The sequence below is a fragment of the Lampris incognitus genome, chromosome 3, assembly GCF_029633865.1.
Source record: "Lampris incognitus isolate fLamInc1 chromosome 3, fLamInc1.hap2, whole genome shotgun sequence".
Taxonomy (NCBI): domain Eukaryota; kingdom Metazoa; phylum Chordata; class Actinopteri; order Lampriformes; family Lampridae; genus Lampris; species Lampris incognitus.
In genome coordinates, this window is record NC_079213.1 from 25,040,009 (window position 1) to 25,060,008 (window position 20,000).

General features: G+C 48.9%; 1 protein-coding gene across 3 annotated transcripts in view; it reads left to right on the forward strand.

The window, feature by feature from the left end:
• sox5 (SRY-box transcription factor 5) overlaps positions 1-20,000 on the forward strand; it is a 113,151-nt gene that overhangs the window by 67,668 nt on the left and 25,483 nt on the right. For 2 of the 3 annotated variants that reach the window (XM_056275821.1, XM_056275822.1), the window contains exons 7-8: positions 6,442-6,568; positions 12,701-12,777. In XM_056275821.1, the coding sequence (XP_056131796.1) occupies positions 6,442-6,568; positions 12,701-12,777 (204 nt within the window). The remainder of the gene's footprint in view (positions 1-6,441; positions 6,569-12,700; positions 12,778-20,000) is intronic. The other variant, XM_056275823.1, reaches the window with a different exon arrangement.

The following is a 20,000-nucleotide window of genomic DNA, read 5'->3' on the forward strand; positions in this document are numbered from 1 at the left end:
TCTCTAATTATACTCAGCCAATTACCCCACTCTTCCGAGCCGTCCCGGTCGCTGCTCCACCCCCTCTGCTGATCCGGGGGAGGGCTGCAGACTACCACATGCCTCCTCCGATACATGTGGCGTCGCCAGCCGCTTCTCGTCACCTGACAGTGAGGAGTTTCACCAGGGGGACGTAGTGCGTGGGAGGATCACGCTATTCCCCCAAAGTTCCCCCTTCCCCCTGAACAGGTGCCCCAACTGACCAGAGGAGGCACTAGTGCAGCGACCAGGACACATACCCACATCTGGCTTCCCACCCGCAGACACGGCCAATTGTGTCTGAAGGGATGCCCAACCAAGCCAGAGGTAACACGGGGATTCAAACTGGCGATCCCCATGTTGGTAGGTAACGAAATCGACCGCCACACCACCCGGACACCATGAAGAGAAATCTTTATCTCCAAGACATTTCATTTACACATAATTTATTGTTTATGTTGAATATTTTTTAATTTGATTGAGTTCATGCCAGGAAAGAGCACTACAGATGTGATGTTTACTTTGAGAGTGTTGATGGAGAAGTATAGAGAAGGCCAGAAGGAGTTACATTGTGTCTTTGTGGATTTAGAGAAAGCATATGACAGGGTGCCGAGAGAGGAGTTGTGGTATTGTATGAGGAAGTCGGGAGTGGCAAAGAAGTATGTAGGAGTGGTGCAGGATGTGTATGATGGCAGTGGTGAGGTGTGTGGTAGGAATGACAGATGGGTTCAAGGTGGAGGTGGGATTACATCAAGGATCGGCTCTGAGCCCTTTCTTGTTTGCAATGGTGATGGACAGGTTGACAGACAAGATCAGGCAGGAGTCTCCATGGACAATGACATTTGCGGATAACATTGTGATCTGTAGCGAGAGTAGGGTGCAGGTTGAGGAGAGCCTGGAGAGGTGGAGGTATGCACTGGAGAGAAGAGGAATGAAAGTCAGTAGAAGGAAGACGGAATACATATGTGTGAATGAGAGGGAGGACAGCAGAATGGTGAGGATGCAAGGAGTGGAGGTGACGAAGGCGTATGAGTTTAAATATTTGGGGTCAACTGTGCAAAGTAATGGGAAGTGCAGAAGAGAGTGCAGGCAGGATGAAGTGGGTGGAGAAGAGTGTCAGGAGTGATTTGTGACTGAAGGGTGCCAGCAAGAGTTAAAGGGAAGGTTTACAAGATGTTTGTGAGACCAGCTATGTTATATGGTTTGGAGACAGTGGCACTGAACAAAAGACAGGAGGTGGAGCTGGAGGTGGCAGAGTTGAAGCTGCTAAGATTTTCACTGGGAGTAACGAAGAAGGACAGGATTAGGAACGGTTATATTAGAGGGACAGCCCGGGTTGGACGGTTTGGAGACAAAGCTAGAGAGGCAAGATTGAGATGGTTTGGACATGTGTGGAGGAGAGATGCTGGGTATATTGGGAGAAGGATGCTGAATATGGAGCTGCCAGGGAAGAGGAAAAGAGGAAGGCCAAAGAGGAGGTTCATGGATGTGGTGAGGGAGGACATGCAGGTGGCTGGTGTGACAGAGGAAGATGCAGAGGAGAGGAAGAAATGGAAACGGATGATCTGCTGTGGCGACCCCTAATGGGAGCAGCTAAAAGAAGAATAAGAAGACATGTATCACACAAGCGTATGCACGCGCGCACACACACACACAAACACACAAACAGAGAAATGGGTAGTTTGTTCATGTGCTGGTTAAAATCAGTGTGTTCCCTGCCTCAGTAGCATGTGCCCATGTCTTTCTGTGTGTTAACGTGTGTGTGCACACACATGTATGGGTCCCTCTGTATGTTACCTATTAGAGGTCAAAATGAACTACAGACGCCTGGTGTGTGTGTGTGTGTGTGTGTTCCAGCCAGCATCCTAGACTAATGTCGCTGCTCATCAGCTCAACAGCTGTTACACACATATCCAACTCAACTATTATAACAGCAGCATATGGGAAGGGGAATCTCTTCACTTCCCTCTCTCTCACTCTCTCTCTCTCCCTGGCTTTCTATTTGTTTATCCTTCTCTTGATTTCTATCACTCTTCTCTTCTAGATCCTCTTATTCTCAATTTTTTCTCTGTCAACTTTGTTTCATTTTATTTACATAATTTCTTTTCTTTATAAATTACATATATATTTTGTATGTGTTACTCTCTAATTTAAACCTAGCTCCTGCTAAATTTAACTCCCCCCTTCCACCTCTCTCCCCCCCTCTCTCTCGCCCTCTCGCCCTCCCTTGCTCTCTCCCTCGCTCTCTCTCCCTCTCTCTCTCTCTCGCTCTCTCTCACTCTGTCTCGCTCTCTCTGTCCCCCCCCCCCCTGCCTCTGTCCTTTGTGATTTACATCTCATGATCTTCTTATCCCGTTGTGGAGACTTAATGGTATTGTGCAATACTTCTCTAGGCTGATTAATGTCTTCTTATTGTACCAGAGCTTTTGTCATGAGAGACGGAGAAAGGGGGAACCGGGGGCGGGGGTGAATAGAGAGAGAGAAAGAAAGAAAGATGAGAGAGGTGTACGCCATTAAGGAGTTTTTGTTCATGACGTTTTCATCTGCTCGGATAAAAGCAAAGAAACACTGAGTGTCATACTTTCCGGAAATCCTCTTTCAATTTACATTACACACACACACACACACAGACACACACACACACGATACTTAAACGTTTTTACATGTCAGTATGTGAGTGCATTTGTGTTTATAGAACCAGTGAACCACCAGGGCCTCGTGACATCTCCCCGACTCTCCTCCTCCTCTTTCTTTTCCTCCCCTTTCATCCCGTCCCTTTTACTTTCCTCTTCCTTTTAACCCTCTTCTCTTTTCTTATTCCCTTAACTTTCCTTCCTTCACAACTCTCTTAATCATATTCATCCCTTTTTTTTTTACTCTCCTCTCCTCCCCTCTCTCTCCTCCATTCTCTCTCTTTCCATCTCCCCTCTCCTCTCTGCTCTCATCTCCTCGCTCCCTCTCCTCCCTACGGTATGTTGCGGTAGTGGTAGCCAGCTCCTCTTCAGCATATGTCCAATTAGGCCTGAAAGGCAAAGCGGAACTGTTGTGTCTGTGATTCGTCCCCGCGGGGGTCCTGTCCGAGTGCTGCACCAGGACGCCTCTCCCTTCTGATCGCACGGCGCAGAAGGCACGGCGGTTTATGGTTAACCAAAATGGAGGAGTAATTATTGTTTTTGGTGTGGGGGGGGGGGGAATGGGAGCCGCTTGAAGAGAGCACAATTCCCCTGCGCTGTGATAGTTTGATGGAAGGGCTGCTGCCCGCCACTGCCACCATCTCATGCCGACACAGAAGCAAGAGGAGGAGGCAGGTTTTGTGTGTGTGTGCATGCATGTATGTGTGTGTGTGCATGCATGTGTGTGTGTGTGTGTGTTTACACAAGTGTGCATACACCCAGGGAAACTTGAGCACACAAATATGCGGGCAGACAAGAGAGCCCTGAAGCACTGCTATGACTGTGAATAGGCATCTCTCTCTCTCTCTCTCTCTCTCTCTCTCTCTCTCTCTCTCTCTCTCTCTCTCTCTCTCTCTCTCTCTCTCTCTCTTCTCTCTCCCTCCCTCCCTCTATATTTATCTGTCTTATCCTCCTCTCTCTGAAGCGTTTACCGTGTCAAGTTCCCATATCATCGTGATAATATTACCTGAATGCACAGTGACACCGCGACCATTTGATTGTGTGGCTATTTTCATCACTCAGGATCAATTTTCCACATCAGGCAGCTTTTACCCACCATTATCCTATTCAGCCATTACCTCTTCGCACTCCCGGCAGAGCAAAGACAAGAGGGAGTGGAAATTGGTAGAAATAAAAGTGATAGTAAAAATTGGATGTCGGAGGAATAACATGGTCTGATTCCCCAAACAGCTCCCCCCAGCAAGGTGGCGAGGACGACGCCTTACAAACCATATTAGAGCCTGTAGCTGGTAACATTTTTGGATAATATCAAGATAATGTCACACGATATCACACTTACAGTGTAGGTTGATTTAATATCAAGCAGACTATTGTGACATTTCATCATTATTAACTCGTTCTAACTGAATGTATGGGGGTATTTTACAACTGTTACCATGAAGCAGATGAATACAACCGTGCAAAGTAATCATGTTAGCATCTGGGTGGCGAGGTGGTCTATTCCGTTGGCTACCAACACGGGGATCGACGGTTAGAATCCCTGTGTTGCCTCCGGCTTGGTCGGGTGTCCTGACAGACACAATTGGCCGTGTCTGCAGGTGGGAAGGCGGATGTGGGTATGTGTCCTAGTCGCTGCACTAGCGCCTCCTCTGGTTGGTCAGGGCGCCTGTTGGGGAGGGGGAACTGGGGGGAATAGCGTGATCCTCCCACGCGCTACGTCCCCCTGGTGAAACTCTTCACTGTCAGGTGAAAAGAAGCGGCTGGCGACTCCACATGTATCGGAGGAGGCGTGTGGTAGTCTGCAGCCCTCCCTGGATCGGCAGAGGGGGTGGAGCAGCGACCGGGACGGCTCAGAAGAGTGGGGTAATTGGCCGGATACAATTGAGAAGAAAAACGGGGGGGAGAACAGTTGGTGTGTGGTGTTAGCGTAACGCCGTAATGCACCTCAAATTTTTTAGTGACTCAACGTAACATGAGCTGCCGCTCTTCTCCTCTTCCACTTCTGTCCTCTCTTCCCTTTCTCTCTCCCCTTCTTCCTGTCCTCAACCGCTCCTATCGCCTCCCTATCTGCTGCGCTCCCTTCACGCTGTCAGTCAGTCCGTCACTCACGAGTCTTCATGTGTTGTTTTTGGCAGAGCACTGTTTAGTGCAACCATCTGTCTCCCACTTCTCTGTCTCTTCTGTCTCTTTTTTTCTCCTTCTCTCTCTGTCTGTCTCGCTCTCCTTCTCTCCCTCTCTCTCTCCCTCTCTCCCCTTTCCTCTCTGCCAGAGCCACCCGACGGAGGCACTTTTTTCTCCCACTTCTTTTTTAAAATCCTGGAAACCTTGTGAAGTCATAATGGCCCGCTGCCGACAAGAGCAGAGAGAGAGAGAGAGAGAGACCGGGGGGGGGGGGGGGGGGAGACGCACAGAAAGACAGAGATCCTCAGAAAAAAGAAGAGGCCAGCTGTTGTGAGAGTTTCCTCGTGACTTGCTCTTTGTCTTCACTAATCTACAGGATTGAGTGTGTGTGTGTGTGTGTGTGTGTGTGTGTGTGTGTGTGTGTGTGTGTGTGTGTGTGTGTGTGTGTGTGTGTGTGTGTGTGTTTGTACAAAATCACGGGTGCATGTATTGTGTCTGTCTGTATGCGTGTCTGCAGGTTTGTGTGTGTGTGTGCGTGCATGTCTGTGTGTGTGTGCACAAAACCATGGGTGCATTTTTTTGTCTGTCTGCATGTGTGTATGTAGATGTGTGTGCTTGCGTGTGTGCGTGCGTGTGCAAAATCATGGGTGCATGTATTGTCTGTATGCATGTGTGTATGCATGTCTGCAGGTTTGTGTGTGTGTGTGTGTGTGTGTGTGTGTGTGTGTGTGTGTGTAAATTATGTGACTGAAAGTGGTGCTAAGTGCCTACACCCGACCCCTTTGCCAGGTTGTTTGTGATGACCCAGCTATTAGATGGAACTGTAGGCCTCAGGACGGTGCTTCTGTGGTGTTTTACACACAACTGCCAGGGCAGAATGTTGTACCGGGTTAAAATCAATATCACACACACACACATTTCCCCCTCACCCGGCACTGTTCTTTACGGTACTGGCGGGTCATTTTGCCCGTAGAGGAGTTTTCTGTGTGTCGTTGATCGTATGCTGCATGATATCAATAACACATCAGATCTGAATATGTAATCTGGTGTAGTTCAGATATTTAATTCATACAGCTGCTGATGTGTACAGTAAGTACACCACACCATCCCCAGCCCCACACTACACCATCCCCAACCCCACACTACACCATCCCCAACCCCACACTACACCGTCCCCAACCCACACTGTCACACACTGGTCTTGTTCTGCATGTGTACAGTAAGTACACCACACCATCCCCAACCCACACTGTCGAACACTGGTCTTGTTCTGAAGCGTGCTCATCATGGCATCCACAATCTGAGGTCGGCTTTTTGTGGCCTTGCTGAAATCAGATGAGCATTTATTTTATTTTTTTTGCTCAAGAGCACTGTGACAGGGATGGACTCGGGGGGGGGGGGTAAATCTGCCACCCTTCTGTTGAGCGGAAGAATGGTAAATAGACGAATGGGGTGAGTCACTCGTTCACTCACCTCTCCTGCCCCCAAATATTCATCGATGCTAATCTCTTCCATGTCCCCTCAATGTCTGTCTCCCCCCTCTCCTCCCACCGTACATCCCTTCCTTTCCCTCCCGTCTCACTCTTTCTCTCCCAAACCCCCCCCCCCCCGTTCTCCTTTTCTTCCTCCTGACCTTCTCCCTTTCCTCTCGTCCTCCCTCCTTCATCAGCAGGTCCAGGGCCAGCTCCCTCCGTTGATGATCCCGGTCTTTCCTCCAGACCAGAGGACTCTGGCAGCTGCCGCGGCCCAGCAGGGTTTCCTCATGCCCCCTGGCTTCAACTACAAGCCCGGCTGCAGTAAGTCAAGCACACACACACACACACACACACACACACACTCACTCAAAGTCACACACTTACTCACAAAGTCACACGGAGGCAAATTTTCTACATGTAGAGAAGCACGTGTTTGCAGACCCGAATACACTGCAACGGCCTTTCAGCGAGACTAACACAAACACACACACACACACACACACACACACACACACACACACACACACACACACACACACACACACACACAATTCAGTGAATTGATATACTGTAGACAAAGGCGTGTTCGTCTTTATACTGATACTGACTGGTGTGTTAACAGTCAGACTGGTGGCTGCACACGCTCACACTACTTCCTGTTGGCTGCAGATGTTAACAGACACGAGTTATTCTGCTTATGAATGGCACTTCGCTTGGGCACAGGCGAGCGACGGTGTGACTTCGCTCAATAAAACAAAGTTTGTGCTATTTTCCCACACAGAATCAAACTGTTTTCCAAAAGAAGTGCCGTCTCTCTCTCTCGCTCTCTCTCTCGCTCTCCTAGAAAAAATGCCTCTCCTAATAGAGAAAGCAGCCCAAATACACTCTTCCTGTTTACCCTCTCTCTATCTCTCCCTCTCTCGCTCTCCCTCTCTCTCTCTCTCGCTCTCTGGCTCAGTTCTCTTGGCTCCTTCCTTTTGTCTTGTGTATTTTATGCAGTAAAAAAAAAAAGCAACAAAAAGCCGACATCCTGCGGGACCTGATTTTTTTTTTTTTTTTTTTTTGGCCATCACGCTCCGGCTGTGCGGCAATGTGTTGTTTACCATGATAGATGGAGAGAAAGAGAGAGAGAGAGGGAAAGACAGAGAGAGACAGATAGAAAGGTGGGTGCTTGCCAGGGGATGCTGAGAATAAAGTACCATTGGGGAGTAAGTGGTGGGTGGGGATTGGGGGGCGGGGGGGTGGGGTTAATGTGACCTGCCCAAGGTTTTCCTCACATTAACACAGGACACAGCCAGAACATGCTTCCAACACAGCCCACAGACACACACACACACACAACATTCTGTTATCTCATACGCACACTCTTATACAAGCACGCACGCAGAGACACAAGAAGTACTACAACACACACACACACATACAAAATACTCTTGACACATATGTGCACACACACACACTAAATAAACAACGTGCACAATCATTCCAAAGATCCATACCCCATCCCCACCACTATCTACCCCCCCAGAGTTTCACAGCTTCCCAAACAAGTCCGTTCCATTTCAATTACTGCCATCTTCACCCACGCCCATTGCCCATTTAAATACCCTCTCAATTGGTGGGCTTGTCTTTTCACTGCCCGCGCCAACTCCGACCAAACTGGCGTGCCGCACCAGCTAAATCTGACTGTTGGAAAACTCTCCGTTAACTTTCAAAGTCATTCAAAGTAACAGCTTTTTTTTTTTTCTTCCCAATTGCACTCGTCCAATTACCCCACTCTGCTCTCCACCCCCTCTGCCGAGCTGGGGAGGGCTGCAGACGACCACATGCCTCCTCCCATACATGTGGAGTCACCAGCCGCTTCTTTTCACCTGACTGAGGAGTTTCACCAGGGGGACGTAGCGCATGAGAGGATCACGCTATTCCCCCAAGTTCCCCCTCCCCTCCTGAACAGGCGCCCCGACCGACCAGAGGAGGCGCTACTGCAGCGGCCAGGACACATACCCACATCCGGCTTCCCACCCGCACACATAACCGATTGTGTCTGTCGGGACTCCCGACCAAGCCGGAGGTAACATGGGGATTCGAATCGGTGATCCCCGTGTTGGTAGGCAACAGAATAGACCGCTACACTACCTGGACGCCCTCAAAGTAACAGTGTAGCTCACAGTTTTCACACATGAGTCAGACCCCTTTTCGAAAAACTCTGAACATATCCATGGTTTGGGTGGTTAGATGAAATCAGGTCTTGTGAAGATGACACCAGAAATATGGCGACTCCCGCTGAGGTAATGGATGTAACTGGAAGTGTAACGGCGGTGGGGGGCGGGGTAGACCCGCACCAAAGTATTGCTCTCCCAACGAAGACAAACACGGAACGATCATGTTGCTGGAGACCACCAGGAGTATTACAGTCACAAACACCTCAAGTGCATGTCATGTCACTCGGCTTCCTGTCTGCAGAAGCAAGAATAAGGTCCAATTTGGCGAGGACACCTGACAGACACCGGCCTTGTCCTTGGCTTATCAAATACTTGTGCTTAGTTTTAAATGGCAGTTCCGTTTAAGGTCCGTCCGTAGCCACGCGTTGCCAGACTTTTTGAACCACCTCCGTGAGCTATGGAGATGTGATCTGGCCCGTATGTTTTGTTTTTTTATTTGACATAGATTCTGTCTCCAAACAGAACATGTGTATTGTGGACGTCCCGTGACTTACATGGCCCCTATGCTGCGACTCATAGCTCGAAAACGCTCCGTTGCGCGCAGTCTACGCGCATCCGGGGGGACACCGGTGACGTTTGCACTTCCCGTCCCCTTTCATCCAACCCCCACCCCCACCCCACCACCACCCTTCCCCGTCCAATCCATCAGTGAGAACTCTCGGCTGTGTCCGTCGGGGTCCTGGTCCACCCATGCCAAGAGCAACATGTTTGCTTTCCTGTGTCTTTCTCTCGCTTTTGTTACAGCAGCCCCCAGGAGGAGCATAAATATCCACCCGGCTCATGTTTGCTCAGGGACCGAGGAAAAAGACCCATCTCCAAGAATACACAGGGCCTGAAATAATTCCATTACCCCCATCCCCAATCCCACCCCTGCTTGCCCTCCCTCCCCCAAAGAAAGGAATTCCTTCTTCTTTTTTTTTAGAGAACTGAGTTATATGGGAAAATATGTTGGTAGCGATATCTCCTCTCTGCCTTGTTGGGACACACACATGTGTGTGCATTTGACAAACACGCAGGCAAGTGCATGCAAACGCTATGCGTGCACGAGCAATCAGACAGACAGACACACACACATAGAGAAAGGCCCTGTTATAGCCAAGAGGCTGACTGAAGGGTCAAGGTCAGAAATGCAAGGTCAAACCCCAGGAATATTCCCAAGTATTCTCCATGATAAATGGAGTGTCCTCTATGTGGGACCAGTGTATGTCCTGGAACTCTGTGTCTTAGATTGGGTGGACCATTCTGGCTTCCAAATTCCACAAGTTCTCAGAGTCCCGTTGTCCTTTTTGCTTGCTAAGGGTTAACTCTTATCCTCCTTTCCTCTCCTCTGCTCTTCTGTCCCTGCCTATTTTGTCCTTGACTTGTACGGCTTGGTCTCTGCACAGCGTTCCCTCTTTCATTCCATTTTGATTCACAAGATCCTGATTTGATTCGATTTCAATTCAGTTCAATATCAGCTCAGTTATTTCAGTTAAAATGCCAATATTGAGGGCGCCCGGGTGGCGTGGCAGTCTTTGCCGTTGCCTACCGACATGGGGATCCCTGGTTCGAATCCCCGTTATCTCCGGCTTGGTCAGATGTCCCTACAGACACAATTGGCCATGTCTGCGGGTGGGAAGCCGGATGTGGGTATGAGTCCTGGTGGCTGCACTAGCGCCTCCTCTGGTCAGTCGGAGCATCCATTCAGCAGGGAGGGGGAACTGGGGGGAATAGCGTGATCCTCACATGCACTACGTCCTCCTGGCGAAACTCCTTACCGGCAGGTGAAAAGAAGCAGCTGGCGACTCCACATGTATTGGAGGAGGCATGTGGTTGTCTGCAGACCTCCCCGGATCGGCAGAGGGGGGGTGGAGCAGCGACCGGGACAGCTCAGAGGGCAGGGTGATTGGCCAGATACAGTGTGGGAGCCAGTATTGCTTGGATAAGAAAAAGATTCCCTAAGAACTAATGATTTGAAATGTACGGCAAGCCTTGGTGCAAAACAAGTTCATGTTTAACATTAACAACAGGGCCAAAAGCAAGACATTAAGTTAGCTTTTACTAAACATGAATGGTGAAGAACAGCACTAATACTACACCACCTACACCACCGTGTACCAGAACAGAGAACGAGACATTACAGACAGCCTCCGAGCTTGGGTTGTTCAGGAGGATGTTTGGCAGCAAAGTGCAGATTGAAGGCCAGCAGCCGCAGTTGTTAAAAAATGTCATTGGGTCAACTGAGTTTCTGGTACTGGTTCAGCAGAAACTCGAGACATCTGCACGATGCGAGGCGCGCTAGAAACAAGTTTCTTAGCAGAAGCCTTCATACATCCGCTGAGACGAGGCGTCCATTAAAATTCCGATCTTGGGAATTTAGGAATCAATATCGAATCCTTCAAATGAAAATAGCAATTGATGGGAAAATCAATATCTTTACATGGCCCGATATACTTTACCCTCCCCTCTCCTCCTGTCTTTCCTTCTCCCCTCTGCGACTCTCCTCCTCGTCCTCCCCCGTTTTCCTCTTCTCTTTCCTCCCATCTCCCCTGACGTTACAAGCAAACATCATAATTTAGAGTGACTTTCCTGAAGAGAGCAGCAGAGACAGCGTTAGCTCTCTGTATCTCCACTCCCGTACCCCTCCGCTCCGCGCTGCTCCCCCACCCCTACCCCCTCCTCCTCCGCCATCATCCTCCCTCCCCCCCAGTCCCCTCTGACCTTTCTCCCTCTCCGAGTAATTACAACGTGGCCTATCTGCACCTGGACACTAATAAGCTGCGCTGCTCTTCTCTCCTCCGCTCCCTCTCTATCTCTCGCTGCCCTCTGTCATCTCCCCTGCCTCGTCTGTCCATCTCCCGATTTATCACCCTGTCTCGTCTCGGCTCATCTCGGCTCCTGTCCCTGAGTGAAAGACGGGCAAAAGACGGAGAGAATGAACTCAAAAACGAGAGAAAGAGAGAGACTCGAGGATGAAGAAGGGGTTAGATGGCAAGGAAAGAAAAGGAAAAGCGAGATAGGGGGTGCGAGAAGGGGAACAAAAGCCCGCTCCTAACAAAGCAGTAGAACAGCGAGAGAAAGAGGGATCAGCTTGAGAGAGAGAGAGAGAGAGCAGCACTCTTAATTACAAGGCGGGGGCAGCCTTTATCAGGAGCACCTCAGCCCGCCAGTCTTTGTCAGGAGGGGTTTTACAGAGAAGGACGCACAATCGGCCTTTTCATTAAGGGCTCCATCGGCACCGGGCACAAAGGACGGCTGAAACAGCTGCAGAGAGGGACTCAGGTGTGTGTGTGTGTGTGTGTCTCTGTGTGTGTCTCCGTGTGTGGGTGGGTGGGTGGTGTTATGGAAGGAGGCTGAGTGGCGGAGGGGGAAAACAAGGAGGAGACGAGGGAGAAAGAATAAGAGAGGAGGGAGACATGGGGCTGAACTGAGTACAAGGAGGGAAGGGGACAGATGGGAGACAGAGACGATACAAAGGATGGGAGGACCGAGAGAGAGAGAGATGTGGAAGTAGGACAGAGCAATGTGGAGGTCAGGGAGAAGACTGGAAGATGGACCCTGGGGGAATAGAGGGTGAAAATTACAATGAAGGCCAACAAATCTCTATTTTATTGAGTTTCAGTTTTTTAATTCTTATTTATTTATTTACCTATAACTTTATTACTTCTATTTACACTGGGTGCCAGTCCTTTCTTCCTATCTGTTGGTTTTCTTCTGCTTATCATGACCCACATTTTATCTCTGCACTTACATATGGTCTTAAATACACTGTATTTTAATGCAGGAAATGTGCTATGTAAATGAAGTTGTGATTGATACATTAATTGATTAACTGAACTCAGAAGCAGAAGAAGGAGAGTCTACGGAGATGGTTTTTACCGAGTTCTGCCTTGTTAAAACAACAGTGAGTTAAGGGAACGACGTGGAACGGGGGGGGGGGGGGACGATCGGGACAGTTTAGACACATTCACGAGCCTCAACGATGCATTGCAGCACAGTCCATAACCACTGGTCGGCATTAAAAATACACGGCGAAGAGCTGCAGAGGAGTTCTTATGCGTGTACTTCGGAGAAAAAGAAGTTCCCCCCGGTGTCATTTGCTCAACTTTCCAATGCAACAAGCAACACTCTGCGACACTCGATTAACTCAGACTGATCCTGATACCAGCATTTCAGAGTGATATGGATAGCAGTGTCACATTACTGCATGCTAAGCTCTTTTCTTTCTCTGTGTTTTTTTGTGGTTCTCCAGGTGATCCCTACCCTCTCCAGCTCATCCCCACAACCATGGCTGCTGCCACGCCAGGCCTGGGGCCCCTACAGCTGCAGGTAAAATGACAAGGGGTGATCAGAAGGAGGTGGGGAGACGTATAAGTTGAATTACTGCTTTATTATTTTGAAGTGGAGCGGGCGGTCCACTCGCCTTCACTGTTTTGACATGTAAGGCTGAGCAAAGCACGTGTCCAGAGGCAGCAGGTGAATCCGCTCAGCTGTATGTGCCGATGTGCATCCGGTGCTGCAGGACTCAAACTTGCAGCCTTTTGTTTACAGGACAGAATGATTCTTAGCTGGATTAGCTGGCCTAACAGCAGAATCAAGTTTCTATAGAAAGGCTCTTTGCTTTATAAAAAAAAGAGACAGGGGGGCGTCCGGGTAGCATAGGGGTCTATTCCATTGCCTACCAACATGGGGATCGCCAGTTCGAATCCCCGTGTTACCTCCGGCTTGGTGGGGCGTCACTACCGACACAGTTGGCTGTGTCTGTGGGTGGGAAGCCGGATGTGGGTATGTGTCCTGGTCGCTGCACTAGCGCCTCCTCTGGTCGGTCGGGGCTCCTGTTCGGGGGGGAGGGGGAACTGGGGGGAATAGCGTGATCCTCCCACGTGCTACGTCCCCCTGGTGAAACTCCTCACTGTCAGGTGAAAAGAAGCAGCTGGTGACTCCACATGTATCGGAGGAGGCATGTGGTAGTCTGCAGCCCTCCCCCGATCAGAGGGGGTTGAGCAGTGACCGGGACGGCTCGGAAGAGTGGATTAATTGGCCAAGTACAACTTGGGAGAAAAAGGAGAGAAAAAAACAAACCAAAACAGAGAAATGGAGTCATAACCATGAGAGAAGGCTGAACATGTACAGCAGCACCCGTCTCAAAAGTGCGTGGCTTGTCTTTCCTGAACACACACCGTACAACAGAAACTTCAAAAGTGCGAGTCGTTTCGACCCCCAGGCCAACGTCTCTATGGCGACATGTTACGCTTGTCCCGTCGGTGTGTCGTTTCATCATCCGGTCACAATGGGACACCTTGAGCGACAGGCGTTGACGCAAAAAGATCAGATTTAAAAACCACGACGCTTATGAGGTTTTTAAAATCAGATTAGGACGGGGTCAGTCTGGCATTTTGATTGGATTTCGGCAGCGTCTGTCCACAATGTGAAAATGAGCAGTGTAAGGAGTTAGAGAAGGAAGTTAGGACAATAATAATGCAGACGCGCGTTTAAGTAAATACACATATTCACTGGAGACTTTCATCCAAAGTGTCCCTACAGTGCCTTTGGAGACGGCGTTTTGAGGTCAGCTAAAAGGTAGGCGAGTAGTCGGATCCAAACCCCTAATTTCTGCATTGTTAACTCTGCGCTCGCTCCCGTCGAGCCATACAAGATGCATAACTGTCGCTTTTGTGTAGACACACCAAAATTTGATCCCGTTAAATCAGATCTTTATGACCGGAGAACAAAAGTTGTATTGAAACGGGGCCCTTGGCTCTGTCCCATAGCAGGAAGTGAACGGGGTTTAAATAGCTCTCTAATGCTATTGGAGAGGGAGTCACACTGTACACAGGAAATGAGAACTCAGCAGGACTCGGCTTGACTGTCACAGCAAACCTGTGGGTGATAGTGAAATGATTGCACTTTCTAAATGCCGAGCCAAAAAGTGGTAAAAGCCGAAGGGAGTAAAGGAGTAAGGAAGAGAGAGGAGAGGACATAAAAAGATGAGCCAACATCTGTTCGACTACTTAAGGAAGATGAGTCTGACAATCGGTGCTTTTCTCCCCCCATCTGTATATTTGGGATATGCGGCCTGTCGCCGAGTAATTGTGACCCAAACCGCTCCACACACACGAGGACGCCCCAAAAATGGGGCAAAAAAACCCCAAAGTGCACTAGCGCAGATGGGCACGCACGGTCTAAAACACACATTTAGACCCCACGTACTTACACCCTGATCCGTGTGCGCCTTGGGGCTCTTTTCCAAGGGGTTAAGAGCTTGGGCGGATGTCCTCCTGGCTGCCTGTCTAAAACACATTAACCTCCGGCGCTCGGCTCAGCCTCGGTACAAGCCGCGCTCAGCCCCTCTGTCAACCTGCGACGAATTATCGTAAAGCATGACACATGCTTGTACCAGCACATATTTGTGCACGCACACAACACACACACACATCTGATTAGAGAGACACTGCTGGTTTGACACATGCACACGTCTTCATGTATATTAATGGGAGAGAGCTGAGCTCACATTCTTGTTGCACACACACACACAGTGTGTAGTAGGGTTAAGGGTCAGACAGACTGTGTGTAATACATTTGCACCTGTCATACAGACACGTTGTCCCATATGCTAGAGACAGAGGAGAACAGAGACAGAGGAGAATACACTCCGCTCTGTAATTCTATCATGGAGAACAGCCCCTCTGCTCTGTCACTGTGATTTCATTACTCGTGCTTGCCTGTGTGTGTGTGTGTGTGTGTGTGTGTGTGTGTGTGTGTGTGTGTGTGTGTGTGTGTGTGTGTGTGTGTGTGTGTGTGTGTGTGTGTGTGTGTGTGTGTTTGTGTGTGTGTGTGTGTCTGCCTGCGAGTGTGAGCGCAGGCGTGTATTTAGCCCCAGAATAACGTCCTCTGTGGTGTTATCACTGTTCCAATCTAGGCCTCCATATGGTCCGCTGTGTTGTGTCCCCCTCAGAGTCTCCCACTGAACGGCTTTGTCCTCTGTGCAATTGGATTTAAGCGCCACAACAAGTGCAAAAACATCTCACTAGCGGATTTCTTTGTTGCAATCCCGGCGAAAATACATGCGGATGGATGTGTGCGTGACCGCACAGACACACACACACACACACACAAACACATGTCGAGATTAAGGCTTTGTTAGGAAGAAAAGGATTTGCTAGGCTAACCCGGGTACAGATGTCTCAATGCGGATGGATTTCACCAGGGTCGTCTCTCCGCTCGGATTTGATAAGGAGATGGCTCCATCTCTGAAAGCGTGTGAGTGTCAGCTACACCGACTTCGGGTCACTGCGGCAGCGCTGTGGCAGAGCCGACATGAGCGGGCGGGCTGTCACTCAGCTCAAAGGCACACATTCAACAACACATTCATATGAATACAGATGTAATAATGAACCCACGAGGCGACACAGGAATTAGTGCAGCAGAAACCATCGTACACAAAGAACCGACACAGGTGCACGAACACATACACACATACAACAACTTAAAACTGTGCATTGTAATAACGTGTATACACATATTCATGCACATTTTCACATAGATTGATTCATCCTCAAGCCACCTTTCCACACGCTGCACAAAAAACATGTATATATGTGGTGTAGGGCAGCACGGTGGCGCAGTGGTTAGCATGGTTGCCTCACAGCAAGAAGATCCTGGGTTCCAGCACCAGGGTAGTCCAACCTTGGCGGGTCGTCCCGAGTCGTCCTCTGTGTGGAGTTTGCATGTTCTCCCCTTGTCTGTGTGAGTTTCCTCCGGGTGCTCCGGTTTCCTCCCACAGTCCAGAGACATGTAGGTCAGGTGAATCGGTCTTATTAAATTGTCCCTAGGTGTGAATGCGTGTATGTGTGTGATGGCCTGTCTCCCCACCTGCCACCCAATGACTGCTGGGATAGGCTCCAGCATCCCTGCGACCCTGAGCAGGATAAGCGGTTTGGATAATGGATGGATGGATATGGGTTGTACATGATTGTTGAGAGGATCTACAGGTCGTGAATTGAAATTACTTTACGCCCTTAATCAGGGCCGGATCATGGTCCCATGAGGCCCCTGGGCACATGTCTTTTGGAACCCCACCCAAGGTCTAACTCTGTTGACATAAGTGACAATGAGCTGAGTGGGGGCCCTCACACTGTCAGCGCCGAGGGACCCAGAGGCCCTAGTGGTCAGCATACATTTGTAACACCAAGGGCTCTGAGGGCCTTCACATTGTAAGCATGGGGGGGGCCTAGTGGTGAACTCACATTTTAAACGCCAAGGGGCCCGGGGGCCCTCACATTGGAAATGCTTAGGGGTCTGGGGGCCCTAGTAGTTAGCTCACACTGTGCACACTGGGGACCCTGGCTTTCAACTTCCCTCTGAAGTGTTGGGCCACACACTGCACGTAGCCTGAGGCTTGGAGGCCACCTGGCAGTCTGAGGCCCTGGGGTACTGGCCCCACTGGCCCGGTACATACTCCAGCCTTCCCTTTAATAAGCTAAGTCTTTGCAAAACCTGGTGAATTATTGATAGATAGATAGATAGATAGATAGATAGATAGATAGATAGATAGATAGATAGATAGATAGATAGATAGATAGATAGATAGATAGATAGATAGATAGATAGATAGATAGATAGATAGATAGATGGATGGATGGATGGATGGATGGATGGATGGATGGATGGATGGATGGATGGATGGACGGACGGACGGACGGACGGACGGACGGACAGATACATAGATAGATAGATAGATAGATAGACAGACAGACAGAGATGGATTGAGAGAATGAATGAGAAGAGGTGTCTGATACTGAAAGACACATGGCTTCGGGTAAATGGTGTTCTTAGAAAAATGTATTAATCTCTCAATGATGCAAAGCTCTATCTGTCCGTGCTTAATTCCCCGTCCACAGAAATAAGTGGTGGATAGTTGCTCTTTGCCACATAATAAAAGCCAAGGGTTTATGGCTGTGTGTAGAAGTCAATGTGAGCTTATCACACAATCCTCCACAGAAGATTTTCGAGTCAATGGATGCTTTGGAGTAGGCAAAGTTACCGTTTCCCATCTAATCTGGGGATGAGCCTGACATTGTGCATTAGAGGATGTTAATCTGTCTCCCTATTGACCCTTGATATCACCGATATCAAACATACCACACAAATGTACTGGGGTGCCAGATAGAGAGAGTCGGAATGAATTGACTTTACCAGGGCAATAAAAGAGAAAGAAAGCGAGAGAGATTAGTGATGTAGAAGAGAGGAAAAGGCAAATGTATGAAAGAGGTAGGTGGAAGGATGATCGGTTTAAAGGATGGGGGAGTGGAGGTGGATGTTTGGAGAGATTTGGAGAGGAGAGGATGGTGACAGAAGTGGAGGAGGGGAAGAGCATGGGTGGGGTGTTGGGATGAGTGAGGAATGAAATTGGTAAGGAGGGAGCGGTAGGGGAGAGAGCTGGCATGTTTTAGATAGTGTGTGTGTTTGTGTGTGCGTGTGTAGGTTTGTATGTGTGCTTGGCATAAAGAGGGTCAATGGAGCGGGTCAGGCATCATATGGAGAGGCAGATGTTGTAGCATATTGTCCCGGATTACCGCACTGTACACCGGAGAGTCGGGGGGACGGATGGGCGGACAAACAAAGAGAGAGAGAGGAAGAGAGAAAAACAAGAGAGAGAGAACCAGAACAAGAAAGGCACACGAGTAAAATCGATCGAGTGGTTCATTTCTTCACAGGAATGGAAAACCTTATCTGCCGATCTGGGACGCTGAAATGGTCTGACGGAGCGTTTTGTCAGGAAGTGGGGACATCGCTTCAGCGTTGTTATCACTGTATTGGCCCGCCAAGCTGCCGGGGGAAATGCTTTTTCCTGATAGGTGCATCCGATCAATCCCAGATCAATAAGCAGCAGAGATAGGTGTCTGAGAGAGGCCGGTGACGTTAGAGCTCAGCCCGTCTGGGCGCTTCCTTGGAATGAAGAGACAGGAAGAGGATTTTTTTCTTCTTCAGATTTATATAGAACACTATGAATACAAGAAGTCACTCACTATTTAACTGTACATTTGATGATACGGGAATATCCAGCTATTCCCGTGTGGTGGAAAATCACATTCTAGCATTAAACTTTTCATTTATGTACATATATATACATTTATATACATATATATATATCCAACATATGCTATGTTGGATATTGCATATAAAAACATTTTTGTAGTGTTATATATGTATTTTTATATATGTATATATTTTCAGTTTTTCGCTGATTATTTTTGCTTGTTTTTTTTTCTTTTCTTTTTTTTCACTAAGTTACCTACAAAGTAAATAACCTAAATAGTTTAGGCATTTTAAAAGAAAAATAATTCAAATGCAACGAATTTTATCTTAAATACAAATGACGAGAAGGTTTTCTTTTGCGTATTAGTGATTTGTGAGGAATCTATTGAATTTTGTGTGAAACGGAGATGTGACGGGACAAAGCCGGCCTTTGTGATCTTTGTATTTAAACCCAACCAAAAATGGTTTTCATTTTTCTGTGTGGGATTTTTCTCTCTCTTTTTTTCACCATCCTTTTGTCTCATTCAATCAAGATGGGCTCCCCTTTCTCAAATTCTGCTGTTGCTGCCGTCACAAAAGAGTAGGTAAGAAAGAAAGGCTCTGAAAGAAAGAGAGAAAGACATGGAGAAAAAGAGGGGAGAGGGGAAGAAAGACTTGTTTGTGTTGAAAGGCTCCGATTCACAATGTGTCTTAACGATGTCGGAGTTCAGACCTCCGCATTCAACTTGGTCTCTGTTCTCCCTCTCTCCCTCCCTCTCCCTCACTCCCTCTCTCTCGCTTGCTCCCTCTCTCTCCCTCACTCCCTCTCTCTCGCTCCCTCTCTCTCTCTCTCTCTCTCCCTCTATCTCTCTCTCCCGCTCCTTCTCTCTCGCTCTAGCTCCCCCCTTCCCTCTCTCTCAATTCAATTCAATTCAATTCAATTCAGTCTCTCTCTCTTGCTCCCCCTCTCTCTCGCACCCTCTCTCTCCCCCCTTTTGCTCCCTCTCTTTTGCCCCCCTCACTCACTCCCTCTCTCGCTCCCTCCCTCTCTGTCTCTCGCTCTCTCTCCCCCTCTCTCACTCCCCCTTCCCTCTCTCTCAATTCAATTCAATTCAATCTCTCGCTTTCTCTCTCTCTCTCTCTCCTCCCTCTCCCCCTCCCCCCCCCCCCCGTCGCTCCCTCTCTCACCCCCGCTCTCCTCGCTTGCCCTGACAACAAAGACATACCTAACAGATGGAGAAAGACAGACATGGAGACAGAGAAAAAGACACGTGGACAGAGTAAGAGTAAGACTCAGAAACAGAAACTCAGGCAGACACACTGACTGAAAGATGGACGGCTGTCAGGCAGGTACACTGCAAAGTGGCACAGACGGACCGACAGACAGGCTGGAGGTCAGTCAGACAGGCGGCCATTCAGAGACAGACCCAGGAAATAGACTGGAGGGCTGACTTCCAGACAGACAAGATAGTGAGACAGAGAGGAATCCGTTAAGAGTCGCACAATGAGCCTCAGTGTCCGTGTAAACAATGGAG